The sequence below is a fragment of the Ambystoma mexicanum genome, chromosome 13 (genome assembly GCF_040938575.1).
Source record: "Ambystoma mexicanum isolate Mex_15411 chromosome 13, UKY_AmexF1_1, whole genome shotgun sequence".
In the NCBI taxonomy this organism is placed as follows: Eukaryota; Metazoa; Chordata; class Amphibia; order Caudata; family Ambystomatidae; genus Ambystoma; species Ambystoma mexicanum.
In genome coordinates, this window is record NC_090938.1 from 28390461 (window position 1) to 28406722 (window position 16262).

At 48.4% G+C, this 16262-nt stretch overlaps 2 protein-coding genes across 3 annotated transcripts in view; one reads left to right on the forward strand and one right to left on the reverse strand.

Moving 5' to 3' along the window:
* LOC138520775 (hatching enzyme 1.2-like) overlaps nt 1–4149 on the forward strand; it is a 70628-nt gene extending 66479 nt beyond the window's left edge. For both annotated transcript variants that reach the window (XM_069633072.1, XM_069633073.1), the window contains exon 9: nt 3981–4149. In XM_069633072.1, coding sequence (XP_069489173.1) covers nt 3981–4015 — 35 coding nt within the window. In that variant the 3' untranslated portion in view covers nt 4016–4149. The remainder of the gene's footprint in view (nt 1–3980) is intronic.
* Nucleotides 1–16262, reverse strand: part of LOC138520773 (chitotriosidase-1-like) — a 344502-nt gene that overhangs the window by 169 nt on the left and 328071 nt on the right. The gene's annotated exons all lie outside the window — the stretch shown is intronic.

The window sequence follows — 16262 nt, forward strand, 5'->3', positions numbered from 1 at the left end:
GTCGATTCAGGTAAAAAATGTCATTCTGCTTTGAAAAAAATTCTATCTAGAAAATGCACAACATGGAACCAATTTACATGCATTCAAATGATATGTAGATGTAGTTTTATATGTGGGAGACGACCATGAAATAGTAGTGGCATCACTGACATCACAACCAGAGTATACTTACTCGTTACTCGGATTACGCGGACGAACAGTGCCGCAAAGTTCATGCATAAGCACCATCATCATCCTCAACACGGTCCGTGAGAGGCAGGCTTCCCTGAACTCTGGCAGCTCGGTGATGCATTGCGGACTTGGCTCGCCTTCCGAAATGTAGGCCAAGCACCCGGAATTTTCACGGCAGCAGCAGTTCTCCTCCTCAGTTGGCATTAGCTCGCACCGATTGCACGTGCACCAGGTGGAGACGCCGTCCATGCGACATGGTCCAGGCTCTTCATCCGTTGACTGGTCCTCCCAACTGCCGTCCGAATCCCCATCGTTTTCGCGTGCTTGCCTTTCCAGTAGTTCTTCCTCGGTGTACTCGGGCTCGTACATATACAGCATTATTGTAGCCATTGTGTGGTAAAGAAAGTAAAATAATTTATAGCGGTGGTACTGGTATCTGTTCACACGGGCTACAATCAACGAAGGTAGCTGACCAGAGCACAGAAACGAGTCACAGAATACTCAAAGTAACACAGCGAGAGTAATGGAATCGAAAATCTGCTGCTGTGTGTTGTGAAACGGTGTGTTTATACTTAATGAGGAAAGAGGCGTCCTGCCGTTTCCATGGCGACACTTCATTAGCTGAGGCGCAGCGATTGTTGACACGAAACGTGCTTTGGCGTTGGGAAATGGGCGGTACGCGTCTGCTGATGTCAGCCTCGGGGGCGGGGGATTTGATTTAGTGCCGCAAAAGCAGGTGAGCCAGGGCGATGCGGCAAGTGATAGGATTATCATAAAATGGCGGCTGATTTCGAGTGCGTTAATGGACGAAAAGTCGGGTAAGGTCCATAGGAAAGTTTTCCACGATCTACCGAGTTATGCTTAAAAACACATGGCCGAACCGTAGGGACAATAAAAAAAAAGTCCCGGAACTCTCCTTTAATGTGATTTTACTGGATGCCCGCTACCCTCTTAATGGTGGACCACGAGGTGAGGGTGAGCAGAGGAGGGTGACTGAGGGGAAGAACAGGTGGACCAGAAGGGTCAATGCTCAGGAAAGTGTTCGCTTCCCTGCTGGGAAAAGGCACTGACATAGCCTGCATGGATGGCAGGGGCATGGCACGAGTCAATGTTAAATGTTAAATGTTAAAGGTATTTGTACCGCGCACCGTCACCAACGGAATTGGTCCCCAGGCGCTCTGGCGGATCTGCAAACGATAAGGTGGGATGGGTTAGTAAGGTGGAGAGGGAGTAGGATAGTGAGAGGAGTGGTGTTCTGTTGGCAGCTTCAGCTCGGTATACACCAGGTACTGAGCTTTGGTGCAGGTATTGGATCGGTGTCAGTCTGCGTGTGCTGTTGCTCCGGCTTATGTGCTGTTGCCGTGTTGTGAAGTGCGTGCGGCTTGTGGTGCGAGAGATGGTTGTGTGAGTTTTTGAGCGAGATAAGTATGCAAAGTTTGAGGTTATATTGGTTAGTGGGTTACCTGACCTTTAGCATGCTAACAATCACAGTCTTCTGTAAGTGTGGCACTTGTTGGCCTTCACAGTCTTATCTAGAAGCAGCGCAGGCCAATATTCAGAGTTCTATCTAGATGTGGGCGTGCTAACATTCACAATCCTATCCAGGAGCTGCGCAGGCTGGTGTTCACAGTTCTAAGTTTGGCACATGCTAACCTTCAAGTTTCATCTGGGCATGCTATCCTTCAATCAAAAACCTATCTAGATGCGACGCCGGCTAATGTTCCCATTCTATCCAGATGCGACGCAGGCTAATGTCCACAACTCTATCTAAGTGTGGACATGCTAGTATTTACAATTCTATCTAAGTGTGGACATGTCAATACTCACAATTCCATCTAGATGCGACTCAGGCTAATGTTCACAACTCTAAGTGTGGACATGCTAGTATTTACAATTCTATCTAAGTGTGGACATGTCAATACTCACAATTCCATCTAGATGCGACTCAGGCTAATGTTCACAATTCTATCCAACCGTGGACATGCCAATATTCACAATTCTATCCAAGTGTGGACGTGCCAGCATTCACAACTCCATCTAGATGCGACGCAGGCTAATGTTCACAATTCTATCTAAGTATGGGCATGCTAATATTTACCAATCTGTCTAAGTGTGGGTATGCTAATATTCACAATTCCATCTAGATGCGACGCAGGCTAATGTTCACAATTCTATCTAAGTGTGGGCATGCTAATATTTACCAATCTGTCTAAGTGTGGGTATGCTAATATTCACAATTCCATCTAGATGCGACGCAGGCTAATGTTCACAATTCCATCTAGATGCGACGCAGGCTAGTGTTCACAATTCTATCTAAGTGTGGGCATGCTAATATTTACCAATCTGTCTAAGTGTGGGTATGCTAATATTCACAATTCCATCTAGATGCGACGCAGGCTAATGTTCACAATTCCATCTAGATGCGACGCAGGCTAATGTTCACAATTCTATCTAAGTGTGGGCATGCTAATATTTACCAATCTGTCTAAGTGTGGGTATGCTAATATTCACAATTCCATCTAGATGCGACGCAGGCTAATGTTCACAATTCTATCTAAGTGTGGGCATGCTAATATTTACCAATCTGTCTAAGTGTGGGTATGCTAATATTCACAATTCCATCTAGATGCGACGCAGGCTAATGTTCACAATTCTATCTAAGTGTGGGCATGCTAATATTTACCAATCTGTCTAAGTGTGGGTATGCTAATATTCACAATTCCATCTAGATGTGACGCAGGCTAATGTTCACAATTCTATCTAAGTGTGGGCATGCTAATATTTACCAATCTGTCTAAGTGTGGGTATGCTAATATTCACAATTCCATCTAGATGCGACGCAGGCTAATGTTCACAATTCTATCTAAGTGTGGGCATGCTAATATTATGGCACTCTATGTCATTGGGAGGTAAGATAGAGTGGCAATGGTTTTCTGGAGTAGAGTAATTGCTCCACTCCCCACCCATGCCACACTCACAAGTTTTGTTGGTGTCTGTTGACTACTGGCTTCACTGGCTTCCCCTGCGGACACCTGCAAACACATCTTGGAGACGCCAATGTTGGAGCCGCCCTTGGCCTTGGTGCCCTTAGCCACGGGGGCTGCCGGGCAGAGGGCTGCCCTGGGAGGGTTAATGATATGTGGCCAATACACCAATCGTGGTGCAGGGGGAGGGTTGGGAGGTGGGATTGGGCTGGGGAAGGGGGGTGTGAGGAAGGGGGCTGCAGCGCCGAGTGCGCAAACGTTTCCATTTTAAACACTTTTACAGTGTTTGGAAGTGTTGTGGGGCATCTGGGGGCACACTCACCTCAGCCAGGTCTTTTTGTGGAGTGAAGGTGCTGGCGAGGACGCCATGCACCGGGAGTTTGTTTCCCCCTTTTTTTTTTCTTTTTTTTTTGACAATGCAGCGATCTTTGGTTATTGCACCCCTCTAATTGGCAAAAGGTGCCCACAGGGCTCCAAATACAGCACTCTAATAACAAAGAGCTGGAATGCATTGATTTACTGCAGCATTGAACCCCACAAGAGTTTGAAAGCTCTGTAAATGGCAAGTCTTTTGATCAAGAGTCGGACGCGGCCTCTGATGAAACATATGCTGCTGAACCCTCATGCCTGCATAAGGCGCATTTACCCACTGAGCTCTGCTTCTTGCTTCTGCTTCAGCTTCTGTGTGCTCCGTGGTGCAGACTTTAGGCCCTGCTCTATGTACTTGTTGGTTCATTTCCCGTGCGATTGTGCAAAGTGGCCTTCTTCAGGAGCTACACTGCCGGTGAGATCTGTGTGATGTAACCCTTTCTTCTTTCCTTTCAGCTAGAGGAGCACGTGAGAACATTCTGCTGCTTTAAAGTCTGCGCTTTTTCCAAGACGATGAACACATTGAAGACCCAAAGCCTTACTTTTGCTGACATAATGCTTTGGTGTGTCGGTTCTGTTTCGCCATTTTTTCTTATCTACTTAATAAACAGAGTGTGAAAGCTGACCTATGTCTCTCGGAATGCTTAGTATTTACATCTTTCTGGATGATGGGTCATTCATACATTTTTTTTTTGTGTTACATATCTTGTTGTTTTGCTAACGGATTTAAATGCCAAAATTACTATGAAAAAACTAATAGAAATATAAAGGGGGTAAGGGGTTAAAATGGGTGGGGAGGGGTTTGGAGTAGGAGTTAGAATATAGGGAAAGGGGACCCTCAAAAAGAAAAAATACAAATTTGCAGAATTCTTTTCGTAGTAATTTTGTTGTTATAAATTACTTTAAAAAAAACTGTCAATAAAGGGACATCGAACCTTATGTTATTGTGACTTACAGCGCAAACTGCTACCATATTTTAAGGTCTCCAGGTGCTCAGGTAGATCTCAAAGGGAAGGGGGTTAGGGTGGTTAGTTAATTAGTAGGCCTGAGAGAGACCAGCGCAAGAGAGCTTTGATGTGCGGTTGGTAGCTTCATCTTGAGAAAACCGGTTGCTGTGTGCTGGTATGGTTTTAGTTGATTGTCATTTTGTGATGTTTTGTGTGTAGTTGTATGAAGATGTTTCATGTGCGTGTTGGGTGTTGTGGAGAATTGGTAGAGTGCCTGCAGTTTGGGTGTTTTGTGGTGGAGGTCTGATTGGGTGGTGGGTATGCAGAGTGTAGGAGGGTTATTTGCAGTGTTAGTCGGGGGTTGTCTGGGTTGTTTTTTGCATTGGGTTAGCCCTTCGCCTTATTTTGTTTCTTTTAGGTTTAGCGTTGGATACCTCGTTGGGTGGTCTGGTTTTGTAGAGTGTTCTTGTGTTGTAGTGGTGGCTGTCTCTCTATGATGATTTCTTCAGCTCAGTGTGTTATAAAGACCTGTTTTAATAGCTTTCTGAATTGTGGGTGATCTTCTGCTGCTCCTATTTCCCTTGGGAGCAAGTTCCATCATTTCACCGCTATGCATGAGAAGGCTAATCCCCCACATTTTTGTTTTGCGTATTGTGTTGGTTTGAGGCTGGTGTTGTTGCTGGATGTTAGCGTTCGAGTTGGTTTGTAGATGGTGATTGTTTCCTGTATGAATTCCGGTCCTTGGCTGTGGATCACTCTGTGTGTTATGCAGAGAGTTTTGAAGAAGATTCGTTTTTTGACTGGTAGCCAATGTAGTGTTCTCAGCGCTCATGTGAAGTGTTCTCTCTTAGTGATCCTGAGGAGTAGTCTAGCTGCTGCGTTCTGAATTCGTTGTAGCTTCTTCGTGAGGTATTCTGGCATTCCGAGGTGGATGCTGTTGGTTTAGTATTTTCTTGACATGATGAGAGAGATGACCGCGAGTGTTCTGTGTGTGAAAGAGAGGTAAGGAAGTATCTTCTTGATCAAGTGCAGGTGGAAAAAGTATTTCTTTACTACCCCGTTGACTTGTGGTTCTAGTGTTAGTTCGTTATCGATTAGGATTCCTAGGTCGTTGACCACTTTGGATGGTTCTGGCAGGTTTCCTAGCTCAGTGGGCTATGGAATGTGAATGTTGTTCAGCAGATCGTCGGGTGCAATTATGATTTTTGTTTTGCCCGGGTTGAGTTTAAGGCTCTTGGTGCTCATCCACTGGTTTAGTACAGTGAGTCATTCGGTGAGTGTTGGGTTTTGTTCTTCGCTGGCATTGATTTTATAGATGATTTGAGCGTCATCTGCATAGTTGTAGCAGGTGAGACCATGGTTTTTGATGAGGTTGATCAGGGGGGTCATGTAGATGTTGAAGAGTAACAGGAATAGCGATGAGCCCTGAGGGACTCTGCATGTTGTTTTCCAAGGTGTTCTCTTGAAAGGCGCTATCCAGGTAGTTTCTGTTCTTTCTGTCAAGAAGGACTTTAGCCAGTGTAGAGCTGTGTGTCGATCTAGTCTTTTGATGAGTGTATCATGGTTGACTTTGTTGAAGGCTGCTGAGAGATCGAGTACTGTGTGTAGCTTGTACGTGACGCACAAGCATTTATAGGACACAAACCTAGTGGGCAAGTGTGTTACATTCACCAGCTCCACACATTCTGGAATGTGGCCTGGTGACAGCTTTGAAGGTTCCCCTTTTGTCACTTTCTACTGGTGGTCAGTGTCTTTGCACCTGTCTGTACTACACCACGTTGTGAGTGCCCTCTACATGTGTCCCTCTCATACACGTGCCGCCAACAAGATGGTGACCTGGATGCTGTTGCTCATGTCGAAGTACTCATACATGGCTGACTGCACAAGCATCTGACAGTGACTGATAATACGTTCCACTGGAAATGCCTGTTAGTGCCATAACCAAAACCTGGCACTGCCTTGTTCACTAGGTATGCATAAGTGACAGCAGATGGAGGGGGGGCACAAGAGGGCAGCAATCCCAGACATCAGTGAACCTAATAGTGTGTATGACGGGGCAGAGGTGTATTGCTTCTGCATCAACAACCAGCTGGACTTAAATGGACTGTGAACGCAAAACCTATCTCCCTAGTGCATCCCTTCACAGGGACGCATCATTATCCTTGCCCAAAGTTACAACCCTCCTCAACCACCAGGCTTGTGCCTCTGCTCTCCCACATGACTTTGCCAACCCCTCCTCAGTGCCTCGGACAAGCTCCCTGCCTGATCCTGTTCCCCTCAGTGCCTGGGACAAGCTCCCTGTCTGATCCTGTTCCCCTCCGGGCCTGAGACAAACTCCCTGCCTGATCCTGTTCCCCTCAGCACCTGGGACAAGCTCCCTGTCTGATCCTGTTCCCCTCAGGGCCTGGGACAAGCTCCGTGCCTGTTCCTGTTCCCCTCAGCGCCTGGGACAAGCTCCCTGCCTGATCCTGTCCCCCTCAGCGCCTGGGACAAACTCCCTGCCTGATCCTGTTCCCCTCAGAGCCTGGGACAAGCTCCCTGCCTGATCCTGTTCCCCTCAGAGCCTGGGACAAGCTCATGTTCCCCTCAGCACCTGGGACAAGCTCCCTGCCTGATGCTGTTCCCCTCAGCGCCTGGGACAAGCTCCCTGCCTGATCATGTTCCCCTCAGCGCATGGGATAAGCTCCCTGCCTGATCATGTTCCCCTCAGCACCTGGGATAAGCTCCCTGCCTGATCCTGTTCACCTCAGTGCCTGGGACAAGTTCTCTGCCTGATCCTGTTGCCCTCAGCACTCCCTGCTTGATCCTGTTCCCCTCAGCGCCTGGGAAAAGCTCCCTGCCTGATCCTGTTCCCCCCAGTGCCTGGGACAAGCTCCCTGCCTGATCCTGTCCCCCTCAATGCCTGGGACAAGCTTCCTGCCTGATCATGTTCCCTGAGTGCCTGGGACAAGCTCCCTGCCTGATCCTGTCCCCCTCAACGCCTGGGACAAGCTTCCTGCCTGATCATGTTCCCTCAGTGCCTGGGACAAGCTCCCTGCCTGATCCTGTTCCCCTCGGTGCCTGGGACAAGCTCCCTGCCAGATCCTGTTTCACCTCGGACAAGCTCCCTGCCTGATCCTGTTCCTACCAGGGCCTGGGACAAGCTCCCTGCCTGATCCTGTTCCCCTCAGCGCCTGGGACAAACTCCCTGCCTGATCCTGTTCCCCTCAGCGCCTGATCCTGTTCCCCTCAGCGCCTGGGACAAGCTCCCTGCCTGATCCTGTTCCCCTCAGCGCCTGGGACAAACTCCCTGCCTGATCCTTTTCCCCTCAGCGCCTGATCCTGTTCCCCTCAGCGCCTGGGACAAACTCCCTGCCTGATCCTGTTCCCCTCAGCGCCTGAGACAAGCTCCCTGCCTGATCCTCTTCCCCTCAGTGCCTGATCCTGTTCCCCTCAGCGCTCCCTGCCTGATCCTGTGGCATCTGGGACAAGCTCCCTGCCTGATCCTGTTCCCCTCGGACCTGGGACAAGATTCCTGCCTGATCATGTTTCCCTCAGCGCCTGGGACAAGCTCCCTGCCTGATCCTGTTGCATCTCGGACAAGCTCCCTGCCTGATCCTGTTCCTACCAATGCCTGGGACAAGCTCCCTGCCTGATCCTGTTCCCATCAGCGCCTGAGACAAGCTCCCTGCCTGATCCTGTTCCCCTCAGTGCCTGATCCTGTTCCCCTCAGCGCTCCCTGCCTGATCCTGTGGCATCTGGGACAAGCTCCCTGCCTGATCCTGTTCCCCTCGGCACCTGGGACAAGCTCCCTGCCTGATCCTGTTCTCCTCAGTGCCTGATCCTGTTCCCTCAGCGCTCCCTGCCTGATCCTGTGATGTCCGGGACAAGCTCCCTGCCTGATCCTGTTCCCCTCGGCGCCTGGGACAAGCTTCCTGCTTGATCCTGTTCCCCTCGGCGCCTGGGACAAGCTCCCTGCCTGATCCTGTCCCCCTCAGTGCCTGGGACAAGCTCCCTTCCTGATCCTGTTCCCCTCTGCGCCTGGGACAAGCTCCCTGCCTGATCTTGTTCCCCTCAGTGCTCCCTGCCTGATCCTGTTCCCCTCAGCGCCTGGGACAAGCTCCCTGTCTGATCCTGTTCCCCTCAGCGCCTGATCCTGTTCCCCTCAGCGCTCCCTGCCTGATCCTGTGGCACCTGGAACAAACACCCTGCCTGATCCTGTTCCCCTCGGCGCCTGGGACAAGCTTCCTGCCTGATCCTGTTCCCCTCTGCACCTGGGACAAGCTTCCTGCCTGATCCTGTTCCCCTCTGCACCTGGGACAAGCTCCCATCCTGATCCTGTCCCCCTCAGTGCCTGGGACAAGCTCCCTGCCTGATCCTGTTCCCCCCAGAGCCTGGGCCAAGCTCCCTGTCTGATCCTGTTCCCCTCAGTGCCTGATCCTGTTCCCCTCAGCGCTCCCTGCCTGATCCTGTGGCGCCTGGGACAAGCTTCCTGCCTGATCCTGTTCCCCTCTGCACCTGGGACAAGCTCCCCACCTGATCCTGTCCCCCTCAGTGCCTGGGACAAGCTCCCTGCCTGATCCTGTTCCCCCCAGAGCCTGGGCCAAGCTCCCTGTCTGATCCTGTTCCCCTCAGTGCCTGATCCTGTTCCCCTCAGCGCTCCCTGCCTGATCCTGTGGCGCCTGGCACAAACTCCCTGCCTGATCCTGTTCCCCTCGGCGCCTCGGACAAGCTTCCTGCCTGATCCTGTTCCCCTCTGCACCTGGGACAAGCTCCCCACCTGATCCTGTCCCCCTCAGAGCCTGGGACAAGCTCCCTGCCTGATCCTGTTCCCCCCAGCACCTGGGACAAGCTCCCTGCCTGATCCTGTTCCTCTCAGCGCCTGGGACAAGCTCCCTGCCTGATCCTGTTCCCCTTGGCACCTGGGACAAGCTCCCTGCCTGATCCTGTTTCCCTCAGTGCCTGGGACAAGCTCCCTGCCTGATCCTGTTTCCCTCAGTGCCTGGGACAAGCTCCCTGCCTGATCCTGTTCCCCTCAGCGCCTGGGAAAAGCTCCCTGCCTGATCCTGTTCCCTTCAGCGCTCCCTGCCTGATTCTGTTCCCCTAAGCACCTGGGAAAAGCTCCCTGCCTGATCCTGTTCCCCTCAGCGCTCCCTGCCTGATCCTGTGGCGCCTGGCACAAACTCCCTGCCTGATCCTGTTCCCCTCGATGCCTCGGACAAGCTTCCTGCCTGATCCTGTTCCCCTCTGCACCTGGGACAAGCTCCCCACCTGATCCTGTCCCCCTCAGCGCCTGGGACAAGCTCCCTGCCTGATCCTGTTCCCCTCAGCACCTGGGACAAGCTCCCCACCTGATCCCGTCCCCCTCAGCGCCTGGGACAAGCTCCCTGCCTGATCCTGTTCCCCTTGGCACCTGGGACAAGCTCCCTGCCTGATCCTGTTTCCCTCAGTGCCTGGGACAAGCTCCCTGCCTGATCCTGTTCCCCTCAGCGCCTGGGAAAAGCTCCCTGCCTGATCCTGTTCCCTTCAGCGCTCCCTGCCTGATTCTGTTCCCCTAAGCACCTGGGACAAGCTCCCTGCCTGATCCTGTTCCCCCCAGCGCCTGGGACAAGCATCCCCACCAGATCCTATTCCTATCAGCGCCTGGGACAAGCTCCCTGCCTGATCCTGTTCCCCTCTGCGCCTGGGACAAGCTCCCAACCTGATCATATTCCCCTCAGCGCCAGGGACAAGCTCCCTGCCTGATCCTATTCCCCTAAGCACCTGGGACAAGCTACCTGCCTGATCCTGTTCCCCTCAGCGCCTGGGACAAGCTCCCTGCCTGATCCTGTTCCCCTCAGCGCCTGGGACACGATCCCTGCCTGATCGGCTTCCTGCCTGATCCTCTTCCCCTCTGCGCCTGGGACAAGCTCCCAACCTGATCATATTCCCCTCAGCGCCAAGGACAAGCTCCCTGCCTGATCCTATTCCCCACCGCGCCTGGGACAAGCTCCCTGCCTGATCCTGTTCCCCTCAGCGCCTGGGACAAGCTCCCTGTCTGATCCTGTTCCCCTCGGCGCCTGGGACAAGCTCCCTGCCTGATCCTGTTCCCCTCAGCGCTCCCTGCCTGATCCTGTTCCCCTAAGCGCCTGGGACAAGCTCCCTGCCTGATCCTGTTCCGCTCAGCACCTGGGACAAGCTCCCCGCCTGATCCTGTTTCTATCAGCGGCTGGGTCTAACGAAGAAAAGCACATTTGAGAGCAGTTGCTCCGAGCCGATTCGCAGCGTTGCGTAGGTTCGTGGTGGTTGGGCCTGCGAAGAAGTGAAGTAAGGGGGAGCAAGAGTGGGAGCTCCGAGCCAGTGCGTTGTACTCACATAGGCTTGTGCGGGTACCGGGTCTGCAACAAATTAAAAGGGAGAGCGGATGCTCCGAACCGGCGCGTAACATCGCGTTGGTTCGTGCTGGAGTCCAGGTCACGTTTTTTTGTAACTGCTCTGGGGAAGCACGCTAGGAGCACGTTAGTAGCCGTAGACTAGGGGTTAGAGAAAAGGACTCGTCAAGTCTACAAGTCACGTGACACGCTTGATTTGACCCAGATGAAATGAAGAGGAGACAGTGATCCCTTCATTTTCGTCACAGTATTTGGACAAGGAGTTAAGACATTTCAGAATTTGGAGATAACTAGCAAGATACTTGCTGATACAGCACAGGAAGGAAAAAAAAATGTTTTACACAGAAGTTGATAATAATTCATTAAACTCTTAAAGCCATGCAGAACATCAACATTCAACCACCGGCAAGTTTCCTTCCAACACCAGGCCAGCCTGTGGTGTTGTGGTTGGAATGGAAAGAGTTCTGGATGAACTACATTCAAGCAGTTGAACATGATGAACTCACACCTCGGAAAAAGAAGTTATTATTGTTACATGCATGAGGATTGGAAGGGCAAAGAAAATTTAGGGAACTGCCAGAATTGACAGTAGATGAAGCTGGTGACGCTGATGAGCATGATAAGGCCATAAGACAATTAGATAAATATTATGCTCCAGAAACGAATGTAGCCATAAACAGATATAAATTCTATATGCGGGTGCAAAAGGAAAATGAGAGCATTGAGGAATATGTTTCTGCATTAAGAGTGTTATCACGGACTTGCCAATTTGGAAATGGCATCACTCTTAATGAGTTAATCAGAGATAAGATCATTATTCACTCGAAAGACAACCTAGTACAAGACAGACTGTGGATGGTTGGCAATCCATCCCTCCCGGGAAACGATAGCGATCGCTAAACGTGTGGAACACAGTCAATTATGCTCGAAGGAGATGAAGAACAAGAAAGAAGAGGTTGTACGAAGTATGCAGAAACATAGCAGTAAAGAGATACAGGAGAAAGAATCAGAAGAACAAGGTCAAGTTAATATACTACGACCTAAAGACAGAGGTGGAACGAACGTCAGAAACAAGGACAAGGGTGAAGTCAATGCAGGAAGAAGTAGCAAAATGAAGAACTTTGAGCAAAGAGTGGGCTCATACAGAGGAAAGAATTGGGTGAAAAATGAACCAAGAAACCAATATGATCAGAGATTTCAGAACACTCAACAGAGAGAAGGAGACAGATGCTATAATTGTGGCAGAGTTGGTCATTATGCATATGCAAAACAGTGCCCAGCTTTAGGGCAGAAATGTGGAAATTGTGGTATAAGAGGTCACTTCGCGGTCACGTGTAGAAGGAAGAAAGTATCATCCATCATAGAAGAAGAGGAAGACTCGGAGGAAGAAAGAGTGTTTCTGATACGTGAACCACCAGATGGAGAATTTAAATGCCCGAGTTGTGAAGTATTCCTGGACAATTAGAAGCTGAAGGTGAAAGTGGACAGTTGTTCACCGTGGACAATTATCACAAAGAGAACATAGAAGAATTAAGTAGCACGTGGTCTCAAGAGCAAGATGGAGGTGTCAGATATACCTAATCCTGGAGGATTTGAAGGATCTAGGATTAAGATGCTTGGATGGTTTTTGTGTATCGTTCAATTTAAAGACAGACGGTCTCAGGTGAAGGTATACGTAGCAGAAAAAGGTGTGAATGTACTGGGTTGGAGAGATCAAGCTGGTCTGAGAATCAGATTGGACCCATGTGATAAAGAACACATTTTGGTTGTAAATAGGAGTAGTCAAATGCGTGAAAGCAAGAATACTAAAGAAGAGAAAGAAGGCAAGTCGAAATTGGGTTTGCTTAAAAGTTTCGCGCACAGGATTTGTCTCAAGAAAGGAGCGATACCTGTTAAACACACGAAATCTAGACCAATTTCCTTTGCCATTGCTGACAAAGTTGAGCAAGAACTTGCAATATTGGAGTCGGAGGGAGTTATAGAGAAAATAGAATCATCTGAATGGGTGAGCCCCATCGTGGTTACATTGAAAAAAAATGGAAAACTGAGAATTTGCGTAGACCTAAGAGACGTCAACAAGAACATCATAACTGACATATTCCTGCTTCCTATTATATCTGAAATGTTGAATCGTATTGACAATGCTGATGTATTTTCTACTTTAGATCTTTCTAGTGCCTATCATCAGATTTCCTTGACAGAGGATGGTAGAGACATTACAGCATTTACTACACCACATGGATTGTATAGGTATAAACGCACGCCGTTTGGATTAGCATCTGCGGCGGCAGTATTTCAGAGAGTAATGATGCATGTATTGAAGGGTTTAAGTGGAACGCTGGTATATCAAGATGATATAATTGTATATGGTAAAGGGTCTGAAGAACATGAAGGAAGATTGAAAGAAGTGATGAAGAGATTGGAAGAAGTTGGGTTGAGAATTGAGATAAGCAAATGTAAATTTGGGGTAGAAGAAGTGGAGTATCTAGGGCACACTGTGAATGGTAAGGGATATAAGCCTAAGCGAGATGCAATGAGCGCAATCAAAGAGTCGCGTAATCCAAACAACAAAGATGAATTCCGATCATTTTTAGGATTATGTGAATATTACAACAAGTTTGTAAAAAAAAATTGCGAGTGTAACAGAGCCTTTAAGGAAGTTGTTAAAAAAGGACGTAAAATTTACTTGGAGTGATGAATGTAGTGAGGCTGTTGAATGCATAAAAAGAGGAATTTGCAATTCTTTGGAGTTGGGAGGATTTGAGTTTGGGAGGTTGACGAAGATCACGGTGGATGCAAGTGGGAATGGTTTAGGAGCAGTTTTAACACAGATAAATGAGGATGCCAATGAGAAGACAATCAGTCATGCTTCTAGAGCTATCTCAGAAACAGAGAACAGATATTCAGTGATTGAAAAGGAATTGTTGGCTTGTTCATGGGCGGTGAATTATTTTAGGAAATATTTGTGGGGAAACAAATTTATAATTCAAACAGACCACAAACCTTTAATTGAAGTTCTTCCGGTGAAAGGAATGTGTAAAGCTTCGCCGAGGATAGCTAGACTTAGTTTAAAATTACAGGACTACAATTTTTCGGTAAAATATGTACCAGGGAAAAGGAATATAGTCGCCGATTATTTATCTAGATTACCTTTAGAGAGTGGTAATACAAGTGTGGAATCGGATGAAGAAATGGTAGCAGTCATTTTTGAGGTTACGTCCAAGGACGAGTGGATTGAAGAATTGAGTAAAGACGATGAATTGCAAGAGATAAGAAGATACACTGAATCACGGTGGCCTGAGAAAAGGGCAATCAGTGAAGGCTGTAGGAAATATTGGGAAGTTAAAGATGAATTATCCATGGAGGATGGATTTTTAGTGAGGGGAGATAAATTGATTCCCCCACGCAAGTTGTGGAGTGAACTAATTGAGAAGCACACATGGGCCATCCTGGTATCACTGGCACGAAAAATAATGTACGTTCGAAGTACTGGTGGTCAGGAATGGATATTAGATTGAGAGATTTATCAAGAATTGTTGGCCATGTCAGAACAGTGACAAGAGCTGTAGGATTGTAAAGTCTAAACCGATTAACATGGACAGAGGTAATGCACCATGGGAGATGGTAGGAATAGATATCATTGGACCATATGTAAGGTTGGTTGGGGAGAAGAGGTTCCTGATAGTTCTAGTTGATTATTACTCGGGGTGGGTGGAAGTCAAAGCGGTGAGTAGAATTGATACCAATAAGGTAATGAAATTCATAATGCAGATCTGCAGAAGAGAAGGATTTCCCAAAATAATTATAAGTGATAATGGAGTTCAGTTCAGAAGTAGAGACATGAGAGAATTTGCTAAGAGATCAGGAATTGAGTGGATATTTTCGTCGTTATATCACCCACAGACAAATGGGTTAGTGGAGAGATATAACCGTGTAATTGTTGAGGCAGTAGAATTGGCTTTGAGTAACAATATACCGGTAGATGAAGTCCTTAATGAGAGAATATGGAGCACAAGGATGTCAGTTAGGAGAGGTACGGAAGTCTCTCCTTTTGAATTAATGAGGGGAAGAGCTCCTAACACTTTGCTAAATCCTGAATGGGTTAATCACAGGAGAAGTGTTAGTACTAGGTTAAAAAATTCTGATGAAAATATAGACATGAGCAAAAGATATACAGGAAGGTTTGAGTCTCCAGAAAAGAGTAAGTTGAAGATATTACCAGGAGATTTGGTGCGAATTAAATTTGGACACAATGTTAAGAAGGGTGAATCTAAATACAGCAGTCCCGTTAAGGTGATACAAGTTTTCAGGAGAGAGGTGAGAGTCGCGGGAGGATCAGTATGGAACATGGACAGAGTTAGTAAATGGATGTGGAAGGGTAAGAATGAAAGAGTCAAACAATTCAAAAGTGAGGGAAGAGCGATTGATTTGTTTGGAGACGATCATATTCAAAATGGATTTGAAAATAGGAATATGAATGGTGATGAGGTGAGACAAGTTGAAGGTGTAAGAGCTCAGCAAGGTGAAGTATTTTTTGAAAATAGAAATGTGCGTAGTTCTAGAGAAAGGAGGTTACCGTTTTGGTCCAGAGATTATGTCATGCAGAGTTAAAGGATGTTCCTTATTTAGAGAAGGTTTGTTTAAAGGATTTCAAGATTGTATAGGAATAGTACTCGTTGCACAAATGTGTTATGTTTGAAGTTTTTGATTTCATGAAATTGTATCTATGAAAAAAAGATTTCAAATGTATATCATTCCTATTGCTCAATATTGTGAAAGGGGGGGAATATGTAGTATTCTAATATATTCTAGTAATGTAATATGTCATATGTAAGTTATCTCGGCTCCCCTCCTGTGCGTGAGTTAGAATGTTTGTGACTGTGAGAATGCTGGTGTGGAGTGAGTGTTCGAAAGAAGACCGTTAGTGGGAGATGTTGAGTGGATGAAGTGAGACGCAGTGCGGGGCACCGGGTCATTAATTAAAAGTAAATAAAGAAAGTTTACTTACCTTCAAGTCTCGCATACTTCACCCCCCAGCACCTGAGACAAGCTCCCTGCCTGGTCCTGAACCCCCTCAGCGCCTGGGACAAGCTCCCTGCCTGATCCTGTACCCCTCGGTGCCTGGGACAAGCTCCCTGCCTGATCCTGTCCCCCTCAGAGCCTGGGACAAGCTCCCTGCCTGATCGGCTTCCTGCCTGATCCTCTTCCCCTCAGCGCTCCCTGCCGGATCCTGTTCCCCTCAGCACTCCCTGCCTGATCCTGTTCCCCTCAGAGCCTGGGACAAGCTCCCTGCCTGATCGGCTTCCTGCCTGATCCTCTTCCCCTCAGCGCTCCCTGCCGGATCCTGTTCCCCTCAGCACTCCCTGCCTGATCCTGTTCCCCTCAGCGCTCCCTGCCTGATCCTGTGGCACCTGGGACAAGCTCCTGCCTGCTCCTGTTCC